The 22,019-nt window shown below is 39.6% G+C and overlaps 3 protein-coding genes across 6 annotated transcripts in view; 1 reads left to right on the top strand and 2 right to left on the bottom strand.

Moving 5' to 3' along the window:
* LOC141439903 (ras-specific guanine nucleotide-releasing factor 1-like) overlaps positions 1 to 1,522 on the bottom strand; it is an 88,688-nt gene extending 87,166 nt beyond the window's left edge. Inside the window, exon 1 of one of the 2 annotated variants that reach the window (XM_074104354.1) lies at positions 1,410 to 1,522. In XM_074104354.1, coding sequence (XP_073960455.1) covers positions 1,410 to 1,447 — 38 coding nt within the window. In that variant the 5' untranslated portion in view covers positions 1,448 to 1,522. Of the gene's footprint in view, positions 1 to 33; positions 329 to 1,409 lie in introns of those variants that run through there. The other variant, XM_074104355.1, reaches the window with a different exon arrangement.
* A 1,657-nt stretch (positions 1,523 to 3,179) lies between these two features.
* Positions 3,180 to 13,143, top strand: LOC141439913 (BTB/POZ domain-containing protein 2-like). Its single transcript, XM_074104369.1, has 4 exons — positions 3,180 to 4,144; positions 5,750 to 6,203; positions 7,211 to 7,357; positions 8,633 to 13,143. Exons 1-4 carry the CDS (start codon positions 3,372 to 3,374, stop codon positions 8,789 to 8,791), a joined length of 1,533 nt encoding a protein of 510 aa, XP_073960470.1. The 5' UTR covers positions 3,180 to 3,371; the 3' UTR covers positions 8,792 to 13,143.
* A 1,548-nt stretch (positions 13,144 to 14,691) lies between these two features.
* The window catches only part of LOC141439916 (katanin p60 ATPase-containing subunit A-like 2), a 46,355-nt gene continuing 39,027 nt past the window's right edge, over positions 14,692 to 22,019 (bottom strand). For all 3 annotated transcript variants that reach the window (XM_074104375.1, XM_074104376.1, XM_074104374.1), the window contains 4 exons: positions 21,534 to 21,717; positions 20,464 to 20,660; positions 18,911 to 19,140; positions 14,692 to 18,012 (listed from right to left, as the gene is read on the bottom strand). In XM_074104375.1, coding sequence (XP_073960476.1) covers positions 17,882 to 18,012; positions 18,911 to 19,140; positions 20,464 to 20,660; positions 21,534 to 21,717 — 742 coding nt within the window. In that variant the 3' untranslated portion in view covers positions 14,692 to 17,881. The remainder of the gene's footprint in view (positions 18,013 to 18,910; positions 19,141 to 20,463; positions 20,661 to 21,533; positions 21,718 to 22,019) is intronic.

Raw genomic sequence — 22,019 nt, 5'->3', positions numbered from 1 at the left:
AATATATCTAACATAGTATTCAAATTTACTTACTATTATTTTATCGCCGAATTCATGTTTGAATTTGATAAAGTCCATTAAAATCTCTCAACAGCAACAACATCCTTACGAAGATTCAACAGCCGCCAGATTCACTCATACTACATACACTAAACATTTAAAATAGTCAACGTTTAATTTCAACAAGAAACAAGACGACCGTTAACACTAATCATAAGCACAGAGTGAGCGCCTGTTAATTTTATACGCGCAACAAGTCAGAAAGTTTTGTTACTAATATTTTTTTGCAGGCGCTGTTTCTTTATGGGGGGGTGGGTCGCGATTGGTGGTGGGCTCGACGCGTTTGGAGCGACTGCCAAGCCCGGCACCGGGCACCTGTAGCTTAATCGACCGTTGCGCGCGTGCGTGCCCTTGATGACGTACGAACGTTTGACAAGGAGCTTAGTTGGGGTGGAGGAGGTATGAAACTCACTCGCTTTTTTAACCCCCGACGTAAAATTGTTGTAAGTTTTTAAATTTAACACCAACTTCTGTATCTGTGGCAGGCATCGTAACTCTCAAATGGATGGGCCGATTTCAATTGCCTCATTGAGCAGGATGTAGAAGAGAAACGTTTGGGACGTTGCACCTGGGCATAAGAGCCTATCTACGAAGTGCGAAATTCGAACTTTGTATCTTGCCGTCCCGCTTATGCTTCTATTATTCAATAGGGGAGTGAGCGGGACGGTACGACACGAATTTCGATTTTCGAATTTCGTAGTAGGTACTTAGCCCCTCAGGTTACCGTGTTTCTATTTAATAATTTATACACTAGATAGAGCGTAGGCGGCGTGAGAGGCCTAAGATGGGATACTTCAAGTGCCAGTAATTTCACCGGCTGTCTTACTCTCCACGCCGAAACACAACAGTGCAAGCACTGCTGCTTCACGGCAGGATTAGCGAGCAAGATGGTGGTAACCATCCGGGCGCCCCCCTCATCCTCATCGTTGTCGTTATTCACTTGTCCGCTATAGATCTTCGGCTGTCTCGAGACCCCAAGAAGTATGGCAGTAGCGGCATTAGGGTTGGGCGCGTTGGGGCGACCGCCCAGGGCGCCGGACTTTAAAGGGCGCCTGAAGCCTATAACTTCTAGAAAATTCCCAAAAGTTGGGGGCGCCGTGGAAATCTCGCTCAGGGCGCTGGAAGTGCTAAAACTGGCACTGAAGTATGGCTTAGAAACTCATCATCATCGAAGTTACGTTGAGATACCTCAACCTCTACCACGCTACTTACGCTCATGGATGACGATAGCGAAGTAAAACTTCGCTCGCTCATCCCGTAGATCGTATAAATTTACAATATTTTATGTTTTTAGCCGTAATTAAAAATTTAAAGAATTTTAAATATAATAACGGACACCGTTGACTTACTTGACAGAAATGACGTCAGGGTTCATCATCATCATCATCCGGAAGACGTCTACTGCTGAACAAATGCCTCCCCCTCAGAACGCCACAATGAACGACAACTCGCCACTTGCATCCATCGGTTTCCCGCAACTCTCACGATGTCGTCAGCCCACCTGGTGGGAGGCCTGCCAACGCTTCGTCTTCCGGTTCCTGGTGGCCACTCGAGGACTTTTCTTCCCCAACGTTTGTCAGAATCTGTTCTTCGAGCGATGCGGCCCGCCCTTTGCCACTTCAACTTGCATATTTTTCCAGCTATGTCGCTGACTTTAGTTCTTGGTACCAATTCAACTGCAGCGAGGTGTGAGACAGGGAGACGTTATTTCTCCGAAACTGTTCACAAATGCATTGGAGGATTTTCAAGCTCTTGTACTGGAACAGGTTCGGCATCAATATCAACGGCGAGTACATCAACCATCTTCGTTTTGCCGATGATATAGTCGGTGGTTAAAAATGCTAATTTAAGTACAACAACATTTCGTAACTCCACGCCTGGTCAGCGAGACGCAGTATCCGAGCGAGCGAATACTACGCGCGGCATATCTCTAATGTTAGTTTACATGACGTGACAATATCGTACTACCGCCGTACATTGCGGCTCTCGACCGAATACTTCTAACCTGCTATTTCTCCAACCGCGCAATGAAAATCTGGAAAGACAATAACACCGTGTCAAGTCATCTAGACATTATTTACTTACACGCACTGCGCTCCCTGCCACCCCATACATTTTTAAAGCGAAACCGTGTCCTTATGTATTTTTAATTGCCTCGGGCAAATTACTTTGGATCGTTTCGGTAATTGGGTTTTGTCAATAATCGAGTCAATTCTACCTACATGTTTTTGTAAACACAAACGTTTCGGTTTTTGAATGAGGAAAGTATTATAAAGGAGTGTTGTTTTTTTTACTATTGTATTTGAAGTAGCTTTCTAATTTTAGTAGATACTGCAACTAATACTAAATCTGATTTAAGCAGATATTTTCTTTCTCAATAATCAAGAACATTTCATGCACTACATCAAATTGAAAATGTTGAATTAAGTAATTATGCATAGGTATGGATAAAAAATATACAGTTGAATATTATTGAGAACCTCGTCCTATTTTTAGTCGGATAAGTTTTAAAAAATATATTTTTAAAAATTTACTAATCTATATTCAGCTACGGAATGCTGCCAGTATCTTTGGAACCTTTTCTAAGACTCTTTTATATGATTTTAATTTATATAAAGCTAACTAACTACGTATAAGTACATAAGTATCAAAGCTGATGTAGCATAGCTATATTCTACAGCCTTATTCTTATTTTTACAGCCAGTGTCTAAAAATTTATGTAAAGCAGCAAAATAATTTATCTAGTTACGACGTTAGATTAGGTATTAATCACACATAATTATTAATATTACCTAGCTACTGCTTCATAAAAGTTTTTTATTTTTATTTTAGTTGCCCGTTCTCTTTTGCCGTTTCTGCCAATGCTATTTATTATATTTATTCTACATAAAATTTAATTTTAGTGTTTAAACTAATGAAATGAATTACTCAATATCATTTTTTTTATTTGAAACGGGCAACGTACTAATGTGACAAATTTGTACGTTGCCCGTTTCAAATAAAAAAAAAAAAAAAAAAACATCATTTTAATATATGGCAGAATGTTTTGACGTCTATAGTCACGTACGCATCCACGAGAAAAGAGAAAAACAAAACAGAACGTGAACTGTCACTTCTGTCAAAAGTAAAAAAAAATGTCGAGACATTCTGTACATAAATAAACAAAAACTGATAGTCATTAAAACTCGCATTGACATCAATTTATTCTAATAATCACGTAACCGACCGTCTGCGTACTAATTCACGTGTTACTTCGTGAATTAGTACCGTTCGCCGGCTTTTTCGATTGATATGTGTGTCGAGTGAAATTAATGATGGCACCTGTGTTTAAAAATGAAAATAATATAGTCAACAGATTGCTTAACGTGAGGCTGGAAGATGGGGGTAGAGGGGACGAGCTCCCGCCTCAAAACATGCTGCCTTCGAACCAGCAAGCGCGGCAAGGGAACAACGCTCCGGACGAAGACAATGTTTCTACGAACGAGCCCGTCGCTTCATCGTCCGCGATAGAGAATCTACAGCCTTCCAACAGCAGCGGCGGCCGATTGCACAACTGGCAAGCGACCAAAACGACCGTAAAAGAGCGCCTTTCCTTCCTATTCAACAACGAAATACTTTGCGACGTCCATTTTATTGTTGGTAAAGAAGCGAACCAGCAAGTGATACCGGCGCACAAGTTTGTCCTATCCGTCGGCAGCGCCGTCTTCGACGTCATGTTCAATGGAGTGTTAGCCACTAAATCTGATGAAGTTGAGCTGCCTGACGTAGAACCAGCAGCGTTTCTACATTTACTAAAGTTCCTATACTCTGATGAGGTTCGCATCGGACCTGAAAGTGTTATGACCACCCTCTATACTGCTAAGAAATATGCTGTGGCGGCTTTGGAGGAGCATTGTGTGGATTTCCTTAAAAGTAACTTGGGCACGGACAATGCGTTCCTTCTGTTGACGCAGGCCCGACTCTTCGATGAGCCCCAGTTGGCTGCTTTATGTCTCGAAATGATAGATAAGAACACAGCTGATGCGTTGAATGCCGAAGGTTTCACTGATATAGACCAGGATACATTAAATGCTGTCCTCGAAAGGTATCTGGCTGCTTTTTTAACATTTTATCATATAATCTTTATATGATCTTTTATAAAAAAGTGACTGAATTTAACTTTAAAAATGAGATATCTCACTCAATTTAGAATGTAGGTATTCCTTAAAAAGTTTTTACTCAGAAAGTTGTCATTTATAGAGTAAAACTAAGTAACATTTGGAAAAGAAATATTTTTATGTTTGATATTTAATTTTTACGAAAATTTATTTACATTCCAAGTTGTAATAATGTTTCTGTTTTCAAAAACTTATTATTGATTTGTGATTGTCTATTGTACTTAAATATTTTTTCACTATTCTTACCTCATGTATTGTCCATTCATTATCAAACATTACAAAAACCTATTTATGAAATAAATAACTCAAGAGTTTTCTGCATAACACCATGCTTAAAATTATTAACTTAGCAAACATAAAAGAAAATAATTAAGGTTTAGGAAGTGAAACTACAGGGATGTTAAAAAGTAGTTATTGAACAGGGTTCCACAATAATTATCTCAAATTTATCAATAAATAAATAAATAATAATTATAATGATAATTATGTACTGATTATCAACGATAGTAATGTTTACCTAAATGTAATAACAGGCACAAAAGTGATAGTTACACACTGTATTGTAGTGTGTATCCAAGTGCAGATGATACTTCTGTTTTTCTTAATTTAAACATGATAAATGTAACAACAGTTAAAAGCACTTTGATCACACTTTATGTTGTTTTGGATAATAACCCGATAATTATCCAATAACTATGGGATAAATATTGATGTACATAATTATCTTAATACCTTGTTTTACTTTTCAATAATTCGATTAGACTATTATGTGCTTTTTTTCTTCCTCTCCAGTTGAGATGGCAAATAATACCAAACCTGTTTGTAAATCTGAAATAGAATGCAGCTTTATATACTGAGCGGCAAAAAATCTGGCCCTCAAATCTATGTAAAAATAGGTATTTTGAATGGGCCAAATTTTTGTGCCGCTGAGTACAGTTACTTGAAGTTATCTATCATTAAGCTGCCAGTCTGAGTTTTACTTACCCATTGTTTTACTTAAAACAACCATAATGGTCTTGAATACCTATCTAAGTAATTGATTGATCAGGTGTTACTTTGGAGAGGTCCGTAGCAATGCACTGCCTTTGTTTTTGCTTTGCTTGTCTGCTACTAAAGCTCTCTTATTTTGGTAGCAGAAAAACAAGATAATATACATGGGATATTGTTTTTTTTTCCTTGAAAAAAGTGTTTTATAATTTTTAATAACTTTCTGTTAAAAATAAAAATTTTAATACAACCTTTTTTGCTGGATGTACTTGTATTGTCATCCAACTTACATATGTATAAATTTTAAATGAATATTCCAAGTGGGTCAAAAAGTCAAAATGAACTTGCAAGATATTTTACTGTATTGTAACTCTTTATTGTACATAAAACATATGAAAATTACAGTTTACAAGAGAAAGAGACCAAACCCACTTAAACCCCACCCTCTCAAACGGGACAATTTAAATAAAAGCTTGTTAAAAAAAAAAAAAAATTGCATGAATGCTGACATAATAATATATCTATCTATCTGATTATAATTCCAGAGACACCCTCCGCATACGCGAAGCGAAAATCTTCTCAGCAGTTCTTCGCTGGTCCGAAGCCGAATGCATCCGAAGACAGCTCCCTGTGACCCCAACCAACCAACGCACAGCCCTGGGCCGCGCTTTCAACGCCATCAGATTCCCTCTCATGTCTGTAGAAGAATTCGCAATGGGCCCAGCCCAAAGCGGCCTGCTAGATGACCGAGAGATTGTCCAATTGTTCCTATACTTTACCGTTAATCCGAAACCTAATGTAGGCTTCCTAGATACGCCTAGATGTTGTATGACTGGGAAGGAGTTAACGGTTAATAGGTTCCCTCAAACAGAGTCCCGTTGGGGCTACAGCGGCACCACGGATAGGATCAGGTTCACAGTGGATCAGAGGATTTTTGTTGTTGGTTTTGGATTGTACGGATCTTATTTTGGGCCATCGGAGTATGAAGTTCATTTGCAGGTATGTTTTTACATATTATGATTCATTTAGTATTTATTTTACTTAAATAATTAATCAAATTGGAATATTATGTGCTTTTCTCGATCTCCAGTCTCTATTGAGATGGCATAAGGACAGACTTGTTGAATCTTAAGTACTTACGTGACTTTTTCAAAATTAATATTTTAAGTGCCTGATGATTGTTTTATATATTTTACGATTTTTACGTAAAAATAAAAAAGATGAGTACAAAAAAATTATGAAAATAAATTTCTACCAGTTTGAAGTTGATGCCTCAGCATGAGCCAGCCATGGTGGCTTAGTGGTTCAACCTATTGCCTGTCAAACAGGGAATTGTGGGTTTTAGCCTAGGCTCGCACTTCTTGAGTACCTATTTCAGAATGATGTACGAGGTGAAGGAAAACATTGTGATTGACATGCACCTGCAAAGAAATTAAACAATGTGTTTGAAAAGATGCAACGGATATCCGGCCGGTATCCGGCCTATCTGGCCACTATTTTACTATTCGGCCGAATACCGGATAATTGTGTACTATCCGGCCAGATACCGGATGGTAAAAAACATATAGTTATGATTAAAAACAGGTTTATTATTCACCACCCATTGATTAATTTTAACTGACGGATAAATGTGATACCGTCTCGCGTCTATTCAAACAAAACAAATAGAAACGACATCATATTTATCCGTCAGTTAAAATTAATCAATGGGTGGTGAAACGGCCCCTAAGTTAATTAATTATACCCTACAAGTTGCAACCTGCACGGAGTGTCATGCGCATGTTCGAATTAGCTTAATTTAATTGTACGTAAAACTAGGCCGAATATCCGGCAGCCGGATATTCGGCTATCCGGTTAATGGTCCCGCCGAATATCCGGTATCCGGCCAAACCACTATCCGTTTCATCTCTAGCACTTTGAAACTCCCGATCCGCACTATGCTGGCGTGGGAACTATCTTATGAAAGGACTGTGCTATGCAGTGGGACATGTATATATCTTTTTCAGATCATCCACCTGGCAACAAAGAAAGTGTGCGGTTCTAATACGACAACGTTTTGCTGTGACGGCACCGACGATACCTTTCGCGCCATGTTCAAAGAGCCCGTAGAGATACTTCCTAACACATCATACATAGCCAGTGCCAAGCTAAAGGTATGAAACACATGTCTTTATTTACATTAGTCCTCGCGATACCCGGCTTTAAGCTGCATTTCCAACAGAGATGTGCGAGGATGATTTGCGCGGAATGTGTTTGTCTTGAACCAATAGGAACGCTGCATTAACCTCGCCTCGCTCCGCTCAGCTGTTTTTACTAGAGATGTGCTGAGCGAGGATAGGTAAATGAAGCGTCTCTATTGGTCCATCAAAAACACATTCCTCGCACACCTCTGGAGGAAATGCGGCCTCAAGTCAATGCCATGCCAAATGCCATCAACCGTTGAAAAGCTCCGTCCTGCAGAGACAATCCTGGATATACCACATGAATCTCACTACCAGGTTTATTGTACTGTCACCAGATTTACATAAATATGCCTCGGCTCACTGGCGGGTGACTTGACGGGTGAAATATCGCTTTAGTATCGTGAGGTACGTTCACGTTGCAGTCATATGAGCTATCATTTTCATTTATTTTAGTTATTTAGTAATTCTCCGTCTATTCGAACGAAACAAATAAAAAATACAAACTGAGACATGGGTGCACAGAAAAACCAGAAAAAGAGACCACCGCTGGGAATCGAACCCAGGTCCTCAGCAATCCGTGCTGCGTGCTATAACCCCTACACCACCGCTGTTGGTCTCTTTCTGGTTTTTCTGTGCATCCATGTCTCAGTTTGTATTTTCGATATGGTTTCACGGGATACCCGTAAAAGTAACAAATTTTGAGTTGAAATAAAAAATACAAAAATACTCCAAAAAACCAATCATAATGAAACAAATAGAGACGGCATCACATTTAACCGTCAGTTAACACTAATCAATGGATGGTGCAACAGCCCCTAGCCAATCATAAACGTGACACATCAAAGTTGTCAAATGTTCTTCACGATACTAGCCTGTCATAGAACCTCATTGGATAGCAGAAAGTAGATGCAATATTAATTGAAAAAATCCAGGACGTACATGGGTCAATCAACTTTCTAATTACTAACTAATCTGTCCGCAACATTTTTCAAACAATTGCAGATTTTTGTAAGTAAACATGTTTTTTCTGTAATTTAATAGATGGTGCCATCCTACGTAAGTTCAACCTATTAAACCGTGAAATATCTTGTTGGAAGTACGATTTTTTGGTAACGCCAGAGACAATTTTGGTAACGCAGGAGATGCCCAAAGTGTCGGTAAAATAGTTGATTGACCCACATACGCTTAAATAAGCTTTTGAAAAACAGAAAGAACTTAACTAAATTATCAAAACCACACTTCCAGGGCACAGATTCCTACTACGGCACCAAAGGCCTCCGCCGTGTGACTGTGGACTGCAACAACGGCGAAAAGGTGGTCTTCCAATTCTCATACGCAGCGGGAAACAATAACGGCACCTCCGTCGAAGACGGACAGATACCCGCCATCATATTCTATATATAACGATCTCTACGCTGGCAACATTAACCTAAAGCAAACTACCCTCTTTTGCGCAGTAGCAGAGTTAAAACGTTAGGTAACAAGTAAAAAGGTAAGACGACTAATTCAATATTGTGAAGATTTTCAAATGATTTTTATCTTTCTAGTGTACTATTTTACTTTTATCGTTTCGTTCTCATTATCTTTTAATTATTTCGCACGAGAATAAGTCATGTTGTCAAAGGTATTATAGCGGAACTTTTAGAGTAGGAATCGAACATCGCCAAAATAAAGTTATATCTACAACAAGTAATAAAAAATAGAGTCATAAATTTAAAGGATCAACCACACCGGTGTTTCAAATACGTTGACGCATAAACTCGGTAACGCGACTTATTATGTGTCACATCATTCACACCTTAAAATGAAATTCAAATTATTTTTGTAATTACTTACCTTTATAAGTTGGTAATCTATGAAACTCATGTCTGGTATGTCAGAACAAACCAGAGGCCAGATCGTCTAACGCTCTAGCGCTTCGCATTCGCCATCTCTTTCTATTCTCCTATATTGTACCGTGTGACAGAAAGAAGTGGTGAAAAAGATTGTGATCCCGAATGTGTTACACAATAAGGTCCTAAATTTTAGTAGACCTTTGAAATAGATAAGTATAAAAAGTAACAAAATATTGGTATGTACCTATAAGCCCCTTTTAAAAGAAATGTGTTTTTCGCGCTTGCAGTTTTGAATCCAAATCGACTCCCTTTTTTCTCAAAATGAAAGAATCGATTTCTTTCTGCGCTCATCTGAACAATTTTAATAAATTAATAGTTCCTCCATAACAGTGATCTTATACACACATATCAGAAGTCTTTTATGTTTAAAAAGTCAGCGTAACTATTATTATAGGAATTAAGAAAAAAAATCTAATGACTGTCACTAAAAAAAAAACGAAAAAGCGTCACAAATAATCATTTTTTGCTGTACAGTCAATTTAAGGTCAAAGATATATTTATATTTGATTTTGGCACTAAATGTGATTTTGAAACATGATGTAATCATTATAGGTAATCTAAAATGATTTCTAAGAGCTTGATCTATGAATTGTGTATACTAAACAAGTCCCCCGGATTGTCTCGACTTAACAACGTAATAAAATGAAATAATTTTACTATATAAATTTACAAAATTAAACGATTCAACTCACGAATATAAGTCAAGAACAGTCCAGGTTAATTTATTTTGTTATAAACTCGTGAACAAACAAATTAAGAACTAATGTATTGAAATAATAAGGCCCTACGTTTATTGGGGGACCTATAAAACCTGTAAATAACATCGATTTTTCAATACAAAGTAAATTATTTTGAGTGAATGATCTTATTATTATTTTTGTTAATTAAATAATAGCGATTTTAATCGATTTTTTAATCGCTATTATCTATATATTTTGGTTTTAAAATTTCTTTGAGTGGAAAAAAGCCCTTTATTTATAAAAGCTAACCGCATTATTATACATAATGGTTGTTATATTACCACTCGTTCTCTTCAAGTTGTGCCCCCTAAAAATAAATTATTCTTGATTTTTTTAACGTTTGCTTAACGAAATCTTGGACTTTTTAAAGCGAATTTTGTGTGACATTGACATTGTCACAAAACAAGCTAGTTGACGCTAATATCGTGAAGTACGTTCGACAACTTGGACATTTTAGCAAGGGTGAAAGCCATTAAAAAAAAAAAAAAACTTGGACATTTGTGCCACGTTTGTGATTGCCTGATTGGTTAAATCGCAAGCAAGACTGTAATTTCAAATAGACCTCGCATACTAACGCCATCTAGCGCTATTTTGCCTAAAAGGTATCACTAACAAGTGCAAAGTGCCCATTATGTTTTGTCTGATTCTTGCGAAGGCAAATTTTGATGTGTGATAATATATTATAGAGACAAATAATATTCCTGGCGAATTGAATTTTAGCAGACAGTATAGCTTGTGCTTTGACAGCTGTCACTTATAAAATTTCCAACAAAAACCACGACAATATATGGGGATGACAGCTGTCACAAAGCTCAATCTATTAATGTACGAACTGTAGTATCATCGTTTGGCTGCCCGTCCACTAGAGCGGAGCGAGGCAGCGGAGAGGTAAGCAAGATAAAAATCTTCTAATAAAATTGCATAAGATCTCCTCTCCTCTTCAGTGCTTTGGGCGTAAAACTACTAAATTTCATAACACCTTATTTACTAAAACCTACCCCTAATTTTCAAATTACCATGGGCTCATAATACCTAAATGTCAAATTGTCTCATTGTTTAAATGAACGAAATTCATTATGACTTTGACCTAAAACGTCATATTCTCTAAATACCTAAAGATTGAAATGCAAAATTCCTGCAAATACCAAATGACCGATATGACAAAATATTAAATTAACTCGAACCGAAAACACCTAAATGGCAAAATTCCTAATTTTTTATTCCCAAGTGGTTATTTGAGAATGATTTGATTGATGTTGATATTATGACTAAATAAATAAATAAATAAAATAAATGACATGCATTAAAGTAGGCATCAAAATGGTTAACTATAGAGTTTGTGCCAAAAAGATTACCGTCGCGGCAGAAAAAGGAAGATTCATCTTATGTAAAAATTGTCAATCTCAGTGTAGGTACTTAATACAAATTTAGGTGTTTTGACATTTGGTTGTTTTAAGCATATGTTGTTTTGCCATGAATTTTTATTGAATTTTAGGCTTTATGAGACTAAGGTATTTTGAGACCAAGATGTTTTGACATCTGGGAATATTGATAAAGAGGTAAAATAAAATTTAGTAGTTATAAGCCCAAAGCTCTTCAGTGGCCAAGGAGTTGGTAACTACAAAAAATCATACGAAACTGAGAAGCGGTGCGAGGTAGAAGAGCGGGCAAGCGGGGCGCACAAACGAGCGCTAGCGAGGAGTCGGGGAAGCTCCGCGAATGGAATAACAGGGGTCTATACCGACTGGTCGAAAATTGTTAGTCATAATGTAATGTTTGACATAAGTCTTTTTTTGCTCTGAAACCATTTATTTTTTTAATAAAAATAAATTAAAATGATTTATTGCAGACCAGGATCCATAGTTTGTAAGTAAAAATAATAATGATACATGAGTCTTGTTTTTAAGGGTTAGTACTGCATTATCTTTACATATCAGATCAAAATCAAAACAAAATCTAAATAAATAAAAATGAATCGTAAAATGTGTTGCTAAGCGCAAAACTCGGGAACGGCTGGACCGATTTTACTAATTCTTTTTTTTATGTTCGTTATTGTCAGCAGAAGGTTTTTATGGAAGAAAATTTAGAAAAATAACAACGGGGGCGAAGCCGCGGGCAACAGCTAGTAATCAATAAATATACTAAGTCAAACAATTGTAATAAATGAATCATACTTAAATGTCTAAATATCTAAAGATGCATAAAATAACCATAATACAATCATAATTAAAGATAAAAACTTGAAATTGAAATTGATTTGCCTACGTTTTGGCTTACCTACCTACTTAACATCAAATATAACCGGTCTGTCGCCCAAGTGCACAAAATTCCAGAATTCAACCTAACCTAATTAAGATTGGTTTTTGGAGTCTTTTTATATTTTTTATTTCAACTCCAAATTTGTTGTATTTACGGTCATCCCGTGAAATCCAACGAAAACACCAACTGAAACATGGATGCACAACCTAACCTAACCGACAGAGTTCTACAGGATGACCATTTAAAAATTTATGAAAAATGTATGGTATCAGCGGGAAAAAAATGACTAACGATAATTATGACAAACATTACATTATGACTTATAAAATTATGGCAGTCGAAAGGATCCCGAACAGTCCGCAACTCTGCTCCGAATTACCGCCTTGCTCCGCTCCGCTGGGCAGACAGCCTTTAGATAGCCACAAATTATTTATTTTTTTAATTGATGTTTGTCTTATTTGGGCACGCGTAGAAACTAAAGCCCAAAATCTCAGAGGTCTGTGTCCAACAGCGAGGCGTATATAAGCTGGAGAGTGTCTTGCTTACTATTATTATTTAGAAGTAAAACTCAGACGGAGGTGCAGGCAACAGCTGGTAAAAAATACTTGAGTATTAGACTGTGTGATACCACCTTTGTGTGGAAACTGTTTGGGCTTGTTACGAGAACTTTTGTTTGCCGTCGATGTAACCAGAAAGTCTGCTATTGCCTCTACAGTGACCCTTATAGATCTAAGGCCCGCTTCCTCAGCCTCCGATTCAGCTCTGTCGCGCTCAGACTATAATTACTTGACCAAGCATGTATTGAGAGAATTAATCTAAGTATCTTTTCAATAAACTTGCATTGAAATCAAAATTTTTTTTTTTTTTTTTTTTTTTTTTTTTTTTTTTTTTTTTTTTTTTTTTTTTTTTTTTTTTTGCAACACATGCAGCTGGTTCCAGTGGCACATAAATGGACCGTCATTCCGCTCAGAAACTGTCTTCAGGAGGCTGTTGGGGCTGCGAGTGATGCGCTGCAGCAGCGAGGCGACCCGTTTCCGCATGATTGCGTGAAAGCCGTCTGCATGCGCCTCCGCGAACATTCCTGACGCGCTGCAGCGCCCCGGCAGCCCCAGCAGCATTCTGAACGCGTTGTTATATTGAACGCGTAGGGCGCTGTAGGCTTTTTGAGTACAATTGACCCACAGGCTGCAGGTATAAAATGACTGGCAGTATGCCTTAAACAAAGAAATTTTGACGTTTTTAGTACACCTGGCAAACCTACGGATCAACATATTACTCCTCACCGCCAGCGCCCTACGCTCTCGCTCTATATCCTTACAGTCGCTAAGTGACGCTGTAACCCAATGCCCCAGATATTTAAACTCCTCGACTACCTTTAGAGGAGTGCCTTCGAGTTTTACTTGGGGAATACGTGGATAGCTCATTGTACCCGCCTTAAACACCAGCAACTCACTCTTTGAGGCATTATATCTAAGGCCGTGGGCCTCAGCGTATCTTTCACATATGACTAAAAGATCTTTAATGGCGCCTATTGACGGGCCCAGCAACACCATGTCATCTGCGTAACTTATATTATTAATAAATTTACCTCCTACTGAGCATCCGACCATAGTGTTGCTGAGCTCATCAATCAGCCGATCGACATACAGGCTGAAGAGTTTGGGTGACGTGAGCCCACCCTGTCGTACCCCACACTCTGTCCTGTATGTGTCAGATAACGAGTCAGCCCACCTTACCACGTTATTTTGGTGACCATACCAGAACTTAAACATTTCAATCAACTCACTGGGTAACGTGGTGTCCTCGTACAGTTTTTGCCATAACTTACTATATGACACCAAATCAAAAGCCTTGGACAAGTCAAGAAAACACGCGTATACGGGTGTTTTCCTGTCCGTGTAATATCGGACAGTATGCTTGAGACAAAGAACTGCCGCTTCCGTGGAAAGCCCGGCTCTGAAGCCGAACTGCGCGTCATTGAGACACATGTGCTTGTCCAGTTGTTTGTCAAGCATACTGTCCAACACCTTTGCCGTAATAGTGGCCAATGAGATGGGTCTATAATTCTTAATATCAGAGGCGTCTCCTGTACGGTTCTTAATTATGGGGACTACCACCGTCTTCATCATCTCGTCCGGCAAGTAGGAGTGGCTAACACAGAGGGAAAAAAGTAATGCGAGCACTCTCGACACGTGCACCCCGGCATGCTGCAAATGCTCAATGCTCAGGGAGTCATGTCCAGGTGATTTCCCACGAGTCATGCTCTTCACCACCGCCGCCACCTCCTTCGCAGTAAACACTACCGGTGTCCCTCCCAACGACCCCCTTCCCTTAGGTATGTACTCCCCGTTACCCAATGAGGAGTCAACCCTAAAGTGCGCCCTAAAGAGATTCGCAATTGGTACGGCTCGCTAATCCCCTCAACACTCACTGGCAGACCAGATCTAGGTCTCAATCTATTAGTGCATTTCCAGAAACTAGAAAAGTCTTTACTTGTATGGTGTGTCGCAATGATATCCATTTTGATTTGTTCCGCATTATCTTGACACCACTTAAGTTTTTGTTTGAAAACCTTTCTAGTTTCTGACATGACATCATAACTCCAGCCTTGTCTAGGCTTACCGTGCTCAACCCAGGTCTGAAACGCCAGCCTAGCCCTCTCGTGCGCCTGTCGTACATGTTTATTCCACCCGATCACATATTTATTTTTATTCTTACCGGCTACGGCATAGGTACTACTAGCTGCAGAAGTGAGAATATCAATCACACTTAAATACAAATTATCAATTATCATTTTATGTCCTATATCATTACATAATCCATTATTACATTTTAGTTTATAAAAAAAATTTAAACCTATTGAATTGACTTGTAATTCACTAGAGCTGGCACGAATGGATGTGTTTACTATTTCAATAGACTTTACACAAATATGAAAACGTCATGCATCTGTCATTTGCCCACAAAAATGTCTAAGTGACATTACTATCGTTCAATCCATTCGTGCCAGCTCTCGTGAATCGACCTGTACCTAATTGCTCGCATCTAGTCATTAAAATCAGAATGATATTTCTAAATTATTTCGCCAAACATCATTCAAAGTTTGTTCTAAAACTTTTCATAACGGTTTTGAGATGTTAACAAGATTTTGTTGTTTATTTTTACTTACCTACTGCTTGTAGAATTTATATTATAAACTATAATGCAAGATGTGGGTAAGTGAATAAAGTCACTCTATATTTAACTGTATGTGTTCTCATTCGTGTTCTCAAATTTATTATTTAACATGGCACAGCCGGTAGAATTTATTTAACACTGCTAATCACATGGTTAAGGCTGCGTCTCGACCAGAGATGTGCGAGGGTGTGTTGTGAGGAATGTGTTTGTCATGGACCAATAGCAACACTTCATTTACCTGTCCTCGCACAGAGCATCTCTAAGTGGAAACAGCTGAGCGAAGCAAGGATGAGTAAATGAAGCGTTTGTATTGGTTCACATCCTCGCATATCTCTAGTGAAAACGGAGCCTAACACGACGGCATCAACGACAACGACCCAAACAAGAAAATGTGAGAGTAGCTCGGAACTCCAGACACTCCTACAATTTCTTTACATTTGTACATTTGCGATTCGTTTATGTAGGTACTGTTACTTACTTGATCCAACTATACAAACTATTTAAGAAAACCATCCTGTTTCCAAATTACAACTCTCTCTTAGCCCATAAAGTCGACTAAGCCCCGCACGGGGGGGTCTCCTATTTCTTAACAATTTTTCATCACACTTGCTCGTAAACAGTGTCGTAACATGCAGGCTACCTTGGCTGCAACCCCCCAAATAAAACCCTCGACCTTAATGTGCTTGTCATGAAACCCGTGGTCGGTAAATGAGTCATTGCCCGTATTAATTGTCATGTCATGAAGCCCAAGGTCGGTAAATGAGTCAAAGCGCCCAGAGCGCAGAGAGCTGCGCGCGCTGCTGCAGGACCACTTGCACACGCACGTTGCAGCGCATTCTGCAGGAGGGAGGCGCGGGGAGGGCAGCGCTGAAAGAGCACAGCCTAAGGTATCGCCAATACTTGGAACAATTATATTTTTTCTTTTAGAAATATAAAATTTTACTCGCAAATATGATGAAAAACATTGTCGCACGGGTTGTACTAGAATTACGAACATCGATTCATTAAAGCCCTCAGTCTTCGACTTCGGGCTTCTAATAGACTCTCGTTCGTAATTCCTTATTTACCGCCCGCCCTTAAGACAATGTACTATTCTCTTTGGATATTCCAGCCACAACAAGTCTATAATGTATGTAGTGTCTTTAATGTAGACTTTTTTTGTGGGCAATTATAGGCATTATTTTGGAAGTTAGTTTAAGAATGAACGTATTTGGAATTGTACAAAAGCAAATTGAATGAAAGTGTCCGGTTGATTCCGACAGGAATTGAGCGATATCCTAAATTTAGGCTAAGGTGTATTTTAACAGAGTATTTTGTATAGAGGAGGCTTAGATGTCGTAATAAACAAATTTAATTTATTTTGTGTTTTATTTAACTCTTACTACTTTGGTCCTACGATACATTGAGTGGGATCCATTTAGCCTGATTGTTACAGTCATGACTATAATTTAACAAGAGCATGCTATTGTAGATATAGGTCACAATAATGAGATCTCACACCACATTTGAAATTTACCACGAGCTTTGCGGTGAAGGAAAACATCGTGAGGAAACCTGCACAAACCTGCGAAGCAATTCAATGGTGTGTGTGAAGTTCCCAATCCGCACTGGGCCCGCGTGGGAACTATGGCCCAAGCCCTCTCATTCTGAGGGGAGGCCTGTGCCCTGCAGTGGGACGTATATAGGCTGGGATGATGAATGAGATCTCTCTCCAGCCTGATAATGTCATCTGATCACCGACATCTTAACGATTTGTTTTTTTTTTTTCAAATTATATTAATGTTTCTTTTAAAAACATATATTCTAGACAATATTTTAAATGTATGTAGTCTTAACTGGATTGGGGTTCGGTTATTTTACGTCCCGAAATGTATAACAAGCCTATGTGTGTACTGTATTCGAATCAAATGGTGGATACGAATTATCAGGGCATGCATTATTAGGTTCCACATTATGGGGCAAAACTTATTGAGACATATCAGGCGAGCTCTTGTATCGAATGCAGGGCAAAATATTGAAGTCTTAAATACAATTATAGCACGCTCAAGTCAAATATGTCTAAAGCTATCCGAATCAGTGTTGCAGTCGAAATAGCAAGTTCAGACTGTATAGCGGCGATTACACTGACTCGTTCACCGAACGCGGTCGCCGAACTATGTTTCAAACTACTTAGGCCAACGAACATCGTCTTATACGTGTACTTTTGCGGTTGCCGCATGCGGCAAACGACTTAGTGTAGGTAATTGCCGCTTATAATTCAACTATAGCCGCGTATCCATTAGAGCAGCCTCAGGCCGAGCACCGCGAGCCGAGCCATATTTTGTCGGTTTTTTGGCCGTGCTCAAAGGAGCCTCAGTCTGAGCCGTGCCTTATCCACTAGAGGCAGCCGCTCGGCCCGAGGCTGCCTCTAGTGGATACGCGGCTTATGAACAGCCGGTTTCGTTCTGCCATTCTTCGTGCCTCTTGGCCAGGTTCTTGGAAACCGGTTTGGTCTTCTCGATTGCGGTCAAAATGGCGGAGAGGTCGACGCGGTCTTTCCGTTGATTTGGCGCTCCTGAAAATCACACAGTTGTCTATGGGATAAGGCTTATCGTATCGAGCAAGCGTGTCCTTGGTATGGATACTCACTTTGATACTTCATTTACCTGCACAATGGATCCGAACTAATCATTACGACGTGTTGCATCTTTTGGCGTCCATTTAGCGATCATAATAATATTACGTCGGTGAAACGATACGTTAAGATCGTTAAGTTGATAAGGTACGTGAACCCACCCTTAGATGATAATGAAGAATGCAACAAAGACGACGAACGTATAGGAAGCCTACTCCCGAAGATAAAACAGCGGCAAACACGAGCATGTAAGACGAGAATTACCTTTTGTTCACCTTAATTACATTACAGGGGTTCTTTATCGGCTCGCATACCTACTTGTCATTGTGTGTCAATTGTGTTTGTTTACTTGCTTTTGTACAATAAAGAGTTTACATAAGGTTTACATACAAACATAATTGTTAAAAGTCCGAATGTAAGTTTGTCAGAATTATTGTTTGTCATAATACATAAGTCTCTACTCTGAATCCAATAATTGTTCAGAAATGTTATAATGTTTCTATTTTGGGTTCGATTCCCGGCCGGGGCAGATATTTGTATGAATAATACGAATGATTGTTCTCAGGTCTTGTATGTTTAACATGTATTTATCTATATAAGTACATATGTTTATCCGTTGCCTAGAATCCATAGTAAAAGCTTTGCATAGTTTGGGATTAGGTCAATTGGTGTCAATGTCCCATGACATTTATTTATTTATAGGATAACCATATAAAGTTAAAAAAATTAAGGTTTCAGCGGGAAAAAAATTATAACAAATGACAATTCGAACAAACATTACAGTATGACTAGCGAAAAGTATGCGAACTTTGGTGCTGATAGTATTAAAGAACCTTACCTCTCCCCATGTTGGGCAGCATCTTCCTGACTCCAGACATGAGCGCCTCCTTGCAGACCAGCTTGATGTCGCTGCCGGAGTACCCTTCTGTCCTGGAGGCCAGTTCTGAGACGTGGGCGCCCACGGCCCCGCTCAGGTAGAGAGTGAAGAGCTCAGCGCGAGTCTTGTGGTCTGGGAGAGGGATGTGTATGCGCTTTTCTAGGCGACGGAGCATCGCTGGATCGATTTCCCTGTGGGTTACAGTGTTTTCTGAAACAATCAGCTTAAATCGACTGTACTTGATACTAATTTATCATTTAGGGTTATCGCGTATGAATTCGCGGTAGAGGCGCTAGTGTAGCGTGAGGTCTCCGAAATGTCAAATCTCATAGTTTTTGGGTGAGCTACGCGGGTTTATTTAAAATTAGAATAATTTTATGAATATTTTGCATTACCTGAAATTAATTATGGCAATTCTGCGTTGCGGGGCAATGCATGTCTGTGTTTTGAGATAGTTATGTTTTTCGGAAACTTTTGTTCTCCCTTTTTTCCGAACAAAACGGGACTACGCAAAACTGGTTGCTCGATATTTTTATGGTACGGTTTTAAGGTGTAGGTATTAAATATGATTTTTAACTAAACTTTGTTTTCACGCCCGTAATAACAGACTTTGAAAGCCATCACTTAAAAACCTCACGTAACAGTGGCGCCATGTATAGAAAGACAAAAAACGATAGCCCTCATTACCAAAGCATGCATAAAATGTGGCAGATCAACTTTTTGGTGTAGCTTGTTGTCATCAGTATAACGTCTCCCGAGTTGCTTTTAAAAGTATTATTTTATGGGGTACAAATCCACTAAAAGTTAGGAGCTGTGACAGTTTTAAGGCAATTCCTTCATGGCTCATCTCCTAGCATTATGCTAATAGTATACCTACATCACAAACGTTTTCTAATAAAGTTTATCACTGTTCTCCTGAGTTACGGGACAGAAAAGAAACCTAAACTTAAAAGTTGATTGACACAAATATGTGATAAGACTAATTCTACGGCCGGTATAACATGTCAGATATTTTTGCATGCTCCGTTGTGGCCGATATTAACGCAGGTGACTGTACAAATCGAGTGTAATGCATGATGAGAGCCAAAATCCAAAGCAAAGGTATCACAAGTTAAATGTATGTATCCATGTTTAGAAATTTCTATGCGGCATTTAGAAACAATACTTGACAGTTTTGACAGCGGCATCTAATTGGCCCCAAGGAATAAGTAGGTACTGAACCTTCCAGGGCACTAATGTCCAAGACTCAAAAAGTCCAAAGAGTAAATATATCCAAGGAGAAAACATCTCCAAGGGGTCAAAATGTCCAAGGGTCAAAACGTTCAAGGAGTCAATTTGACCTAGGGTCAAAAATTTATATTCCAGCTGGCCATCAGCTACCCGATAAGAAGAGAAACCACTTCCGCACTTCCCTTCTTAAACTATTGCCCCGGTACCATAGTATAGGTACAAGCTTTGCTTAGTGTGGGACTGGGTCAATTAGCGTCACATGTCCCATGATATTTGTTAATTACCAAGGCATGTTCGAGTTGGCCAGCAAGAACACGATGCCCCCACGGCCGCTGACGCCGTCCAGCTCGGTCAGGAGCTGCGCCTTCAGCCGGCGCGAGGCCTCGTGCTCCCCGGCGCCCCCCCGCTCGGAAGCCAGCGTCTCCACTTCGTCCACGAAGATTATCGAGGGCGCGTAGTATGATGCCATCTCGAACAGTACCTGGAGGAATTAGTGTGGGTCAGGGCTATCAACCAACCGTATTAGTTCACATCCAGAACGGCCCGTTTCTCTTATGCAAAAATATGTATATTGACGATTTTCTCAGTCTCCGTGCCACTTGGTGTAGACATAACTGGGGGCGAAAAACAATGTGCAGCGGGTCTCGACAGTGACTGCTGCGCTAGAAGCGTCTTCCCTGTTCGTCGTGGACAGTGGAGGAGCCGGACCGAGGCCCATAAATACCTCTAGTTATGCAGATACCTTCTGCAGAGAAGGGGCTATCTAAGTATAGAATACCTTGACGATTTTCTCTGAATTGAAATAATTTATTGAATCAGGCGTTACTTTGCGGAGGTCCATATCAAGGAACTAAAACAATTTCCTTGCTCACCCACGACCTTACGGTAGCTAAGCTTATGCAAAATATGCGTGTTCATGCAGTTCCTCCACCTCCACACTGTAAGAACACACACAAATCACACAAACCCATCTATCACCACCACCACACTACACTGACGCGTTTCGAACTCAACCAGAGCTCATCTTCAGAGTGACACAACCGTTACCGTTAGTTGTTGGGTCTAACAACTGATAGCATGGTGTACGGTTGTGTCACTCTCTGTCAGCTGCTATCGTAAGGTCGCGGGTGAGCAAGGAAATTATTTTAGTTCATTTTTACTGATTTGTCCTGGCGCTTGGTGACGACAGAGCTGGAGGCGAAGTTACATAATATGCAGCGGCTCTCGGCAGCAACTGCCCGCGCCAAAAACGTCTCACCTGCGCGCCTGGTGGACCGTGGAGGAGCACTCCTTCAGCCACCAAAACGCCTATAAATATCTCTAAGTATCTGCAGATGGGCTATCCATAAAATACCTTGACGATTCTTTCAGAGTCCCCGCGCCACTTGGTGACGATGGTGCTGGGGGCGACATTGAAAAAGGTGCACCGGCTTTCGGCGGCGACCGCTCGCGCCAGCAGTGTCTTGCCCGTGCCTGGCGGGCCGTGGAGGAGCACCCCGCGCCACGGCTCTAGGAGACCCGTGAATACTTCTGGGTATCTGCAACATTACATGTCGTAAGCTTGAATACCGAAGGTTCAAACCAGGGATCCTAAAACGCGACCAAAGTCGATTGAATTGACGTATGACAATTATGTCCACACTGGCCATAGCGACTTTTTAAGAACGTGCTATCCAAACAAGGCTTTTTTTTAAATCACGAGGCGATTAAATGAAAATGAAGGAGAGGGATTTATTTGCCAGGATCCATACTAACATTGTAAATGCGAAAGCAACTCTCTATCTGTTACGTCTTTACGTCACTCAATCGATTTAGATGAAATTGGGTATGAAGATAGCAT

The sequence above is a fragment of the Choristoneura fumiferana genome, chromosome 21, assembly GCF_025370935.1.
Source record: "Choristoneura fumiferana chromosome 21, NRCan_CFum_1, whole genome shotgun sequence".
NCBI lineage: Eukaryota > Metazoa > Arthropoda > Insecta > Lepidoptera > Tortricidae > Choristoneura > Choristoneura fumiferana.
This window is presented reverse-complemented; position numbering and strand designations above follow the sequence as displayed.

Excerpts from the sequence above, each read along its gene's own strand:
- LOC141439913 (XM_074104369.1), top strand. The coding sequence starts at position 3,372 with ATGATGGCACCTGTGTTTAAAAATGAAAATAATATAGTCAACAGATTG. Across the intron at positions 4,145-5,749 it reads TTAAATGCTGTCCTCGAAAG|AGACACCCTCCGCATACGCG; the intron begins GTATCTGGCTGC and ends TTATAATTCCAG. Across the intron at positions 7,358-8,632 it reads TAGCCAGTGCCAAGCTAAAG|GGCACAGATTCCTACTACGG; the intron begins GTATGAAACACA and ends CCACACTTCCAG.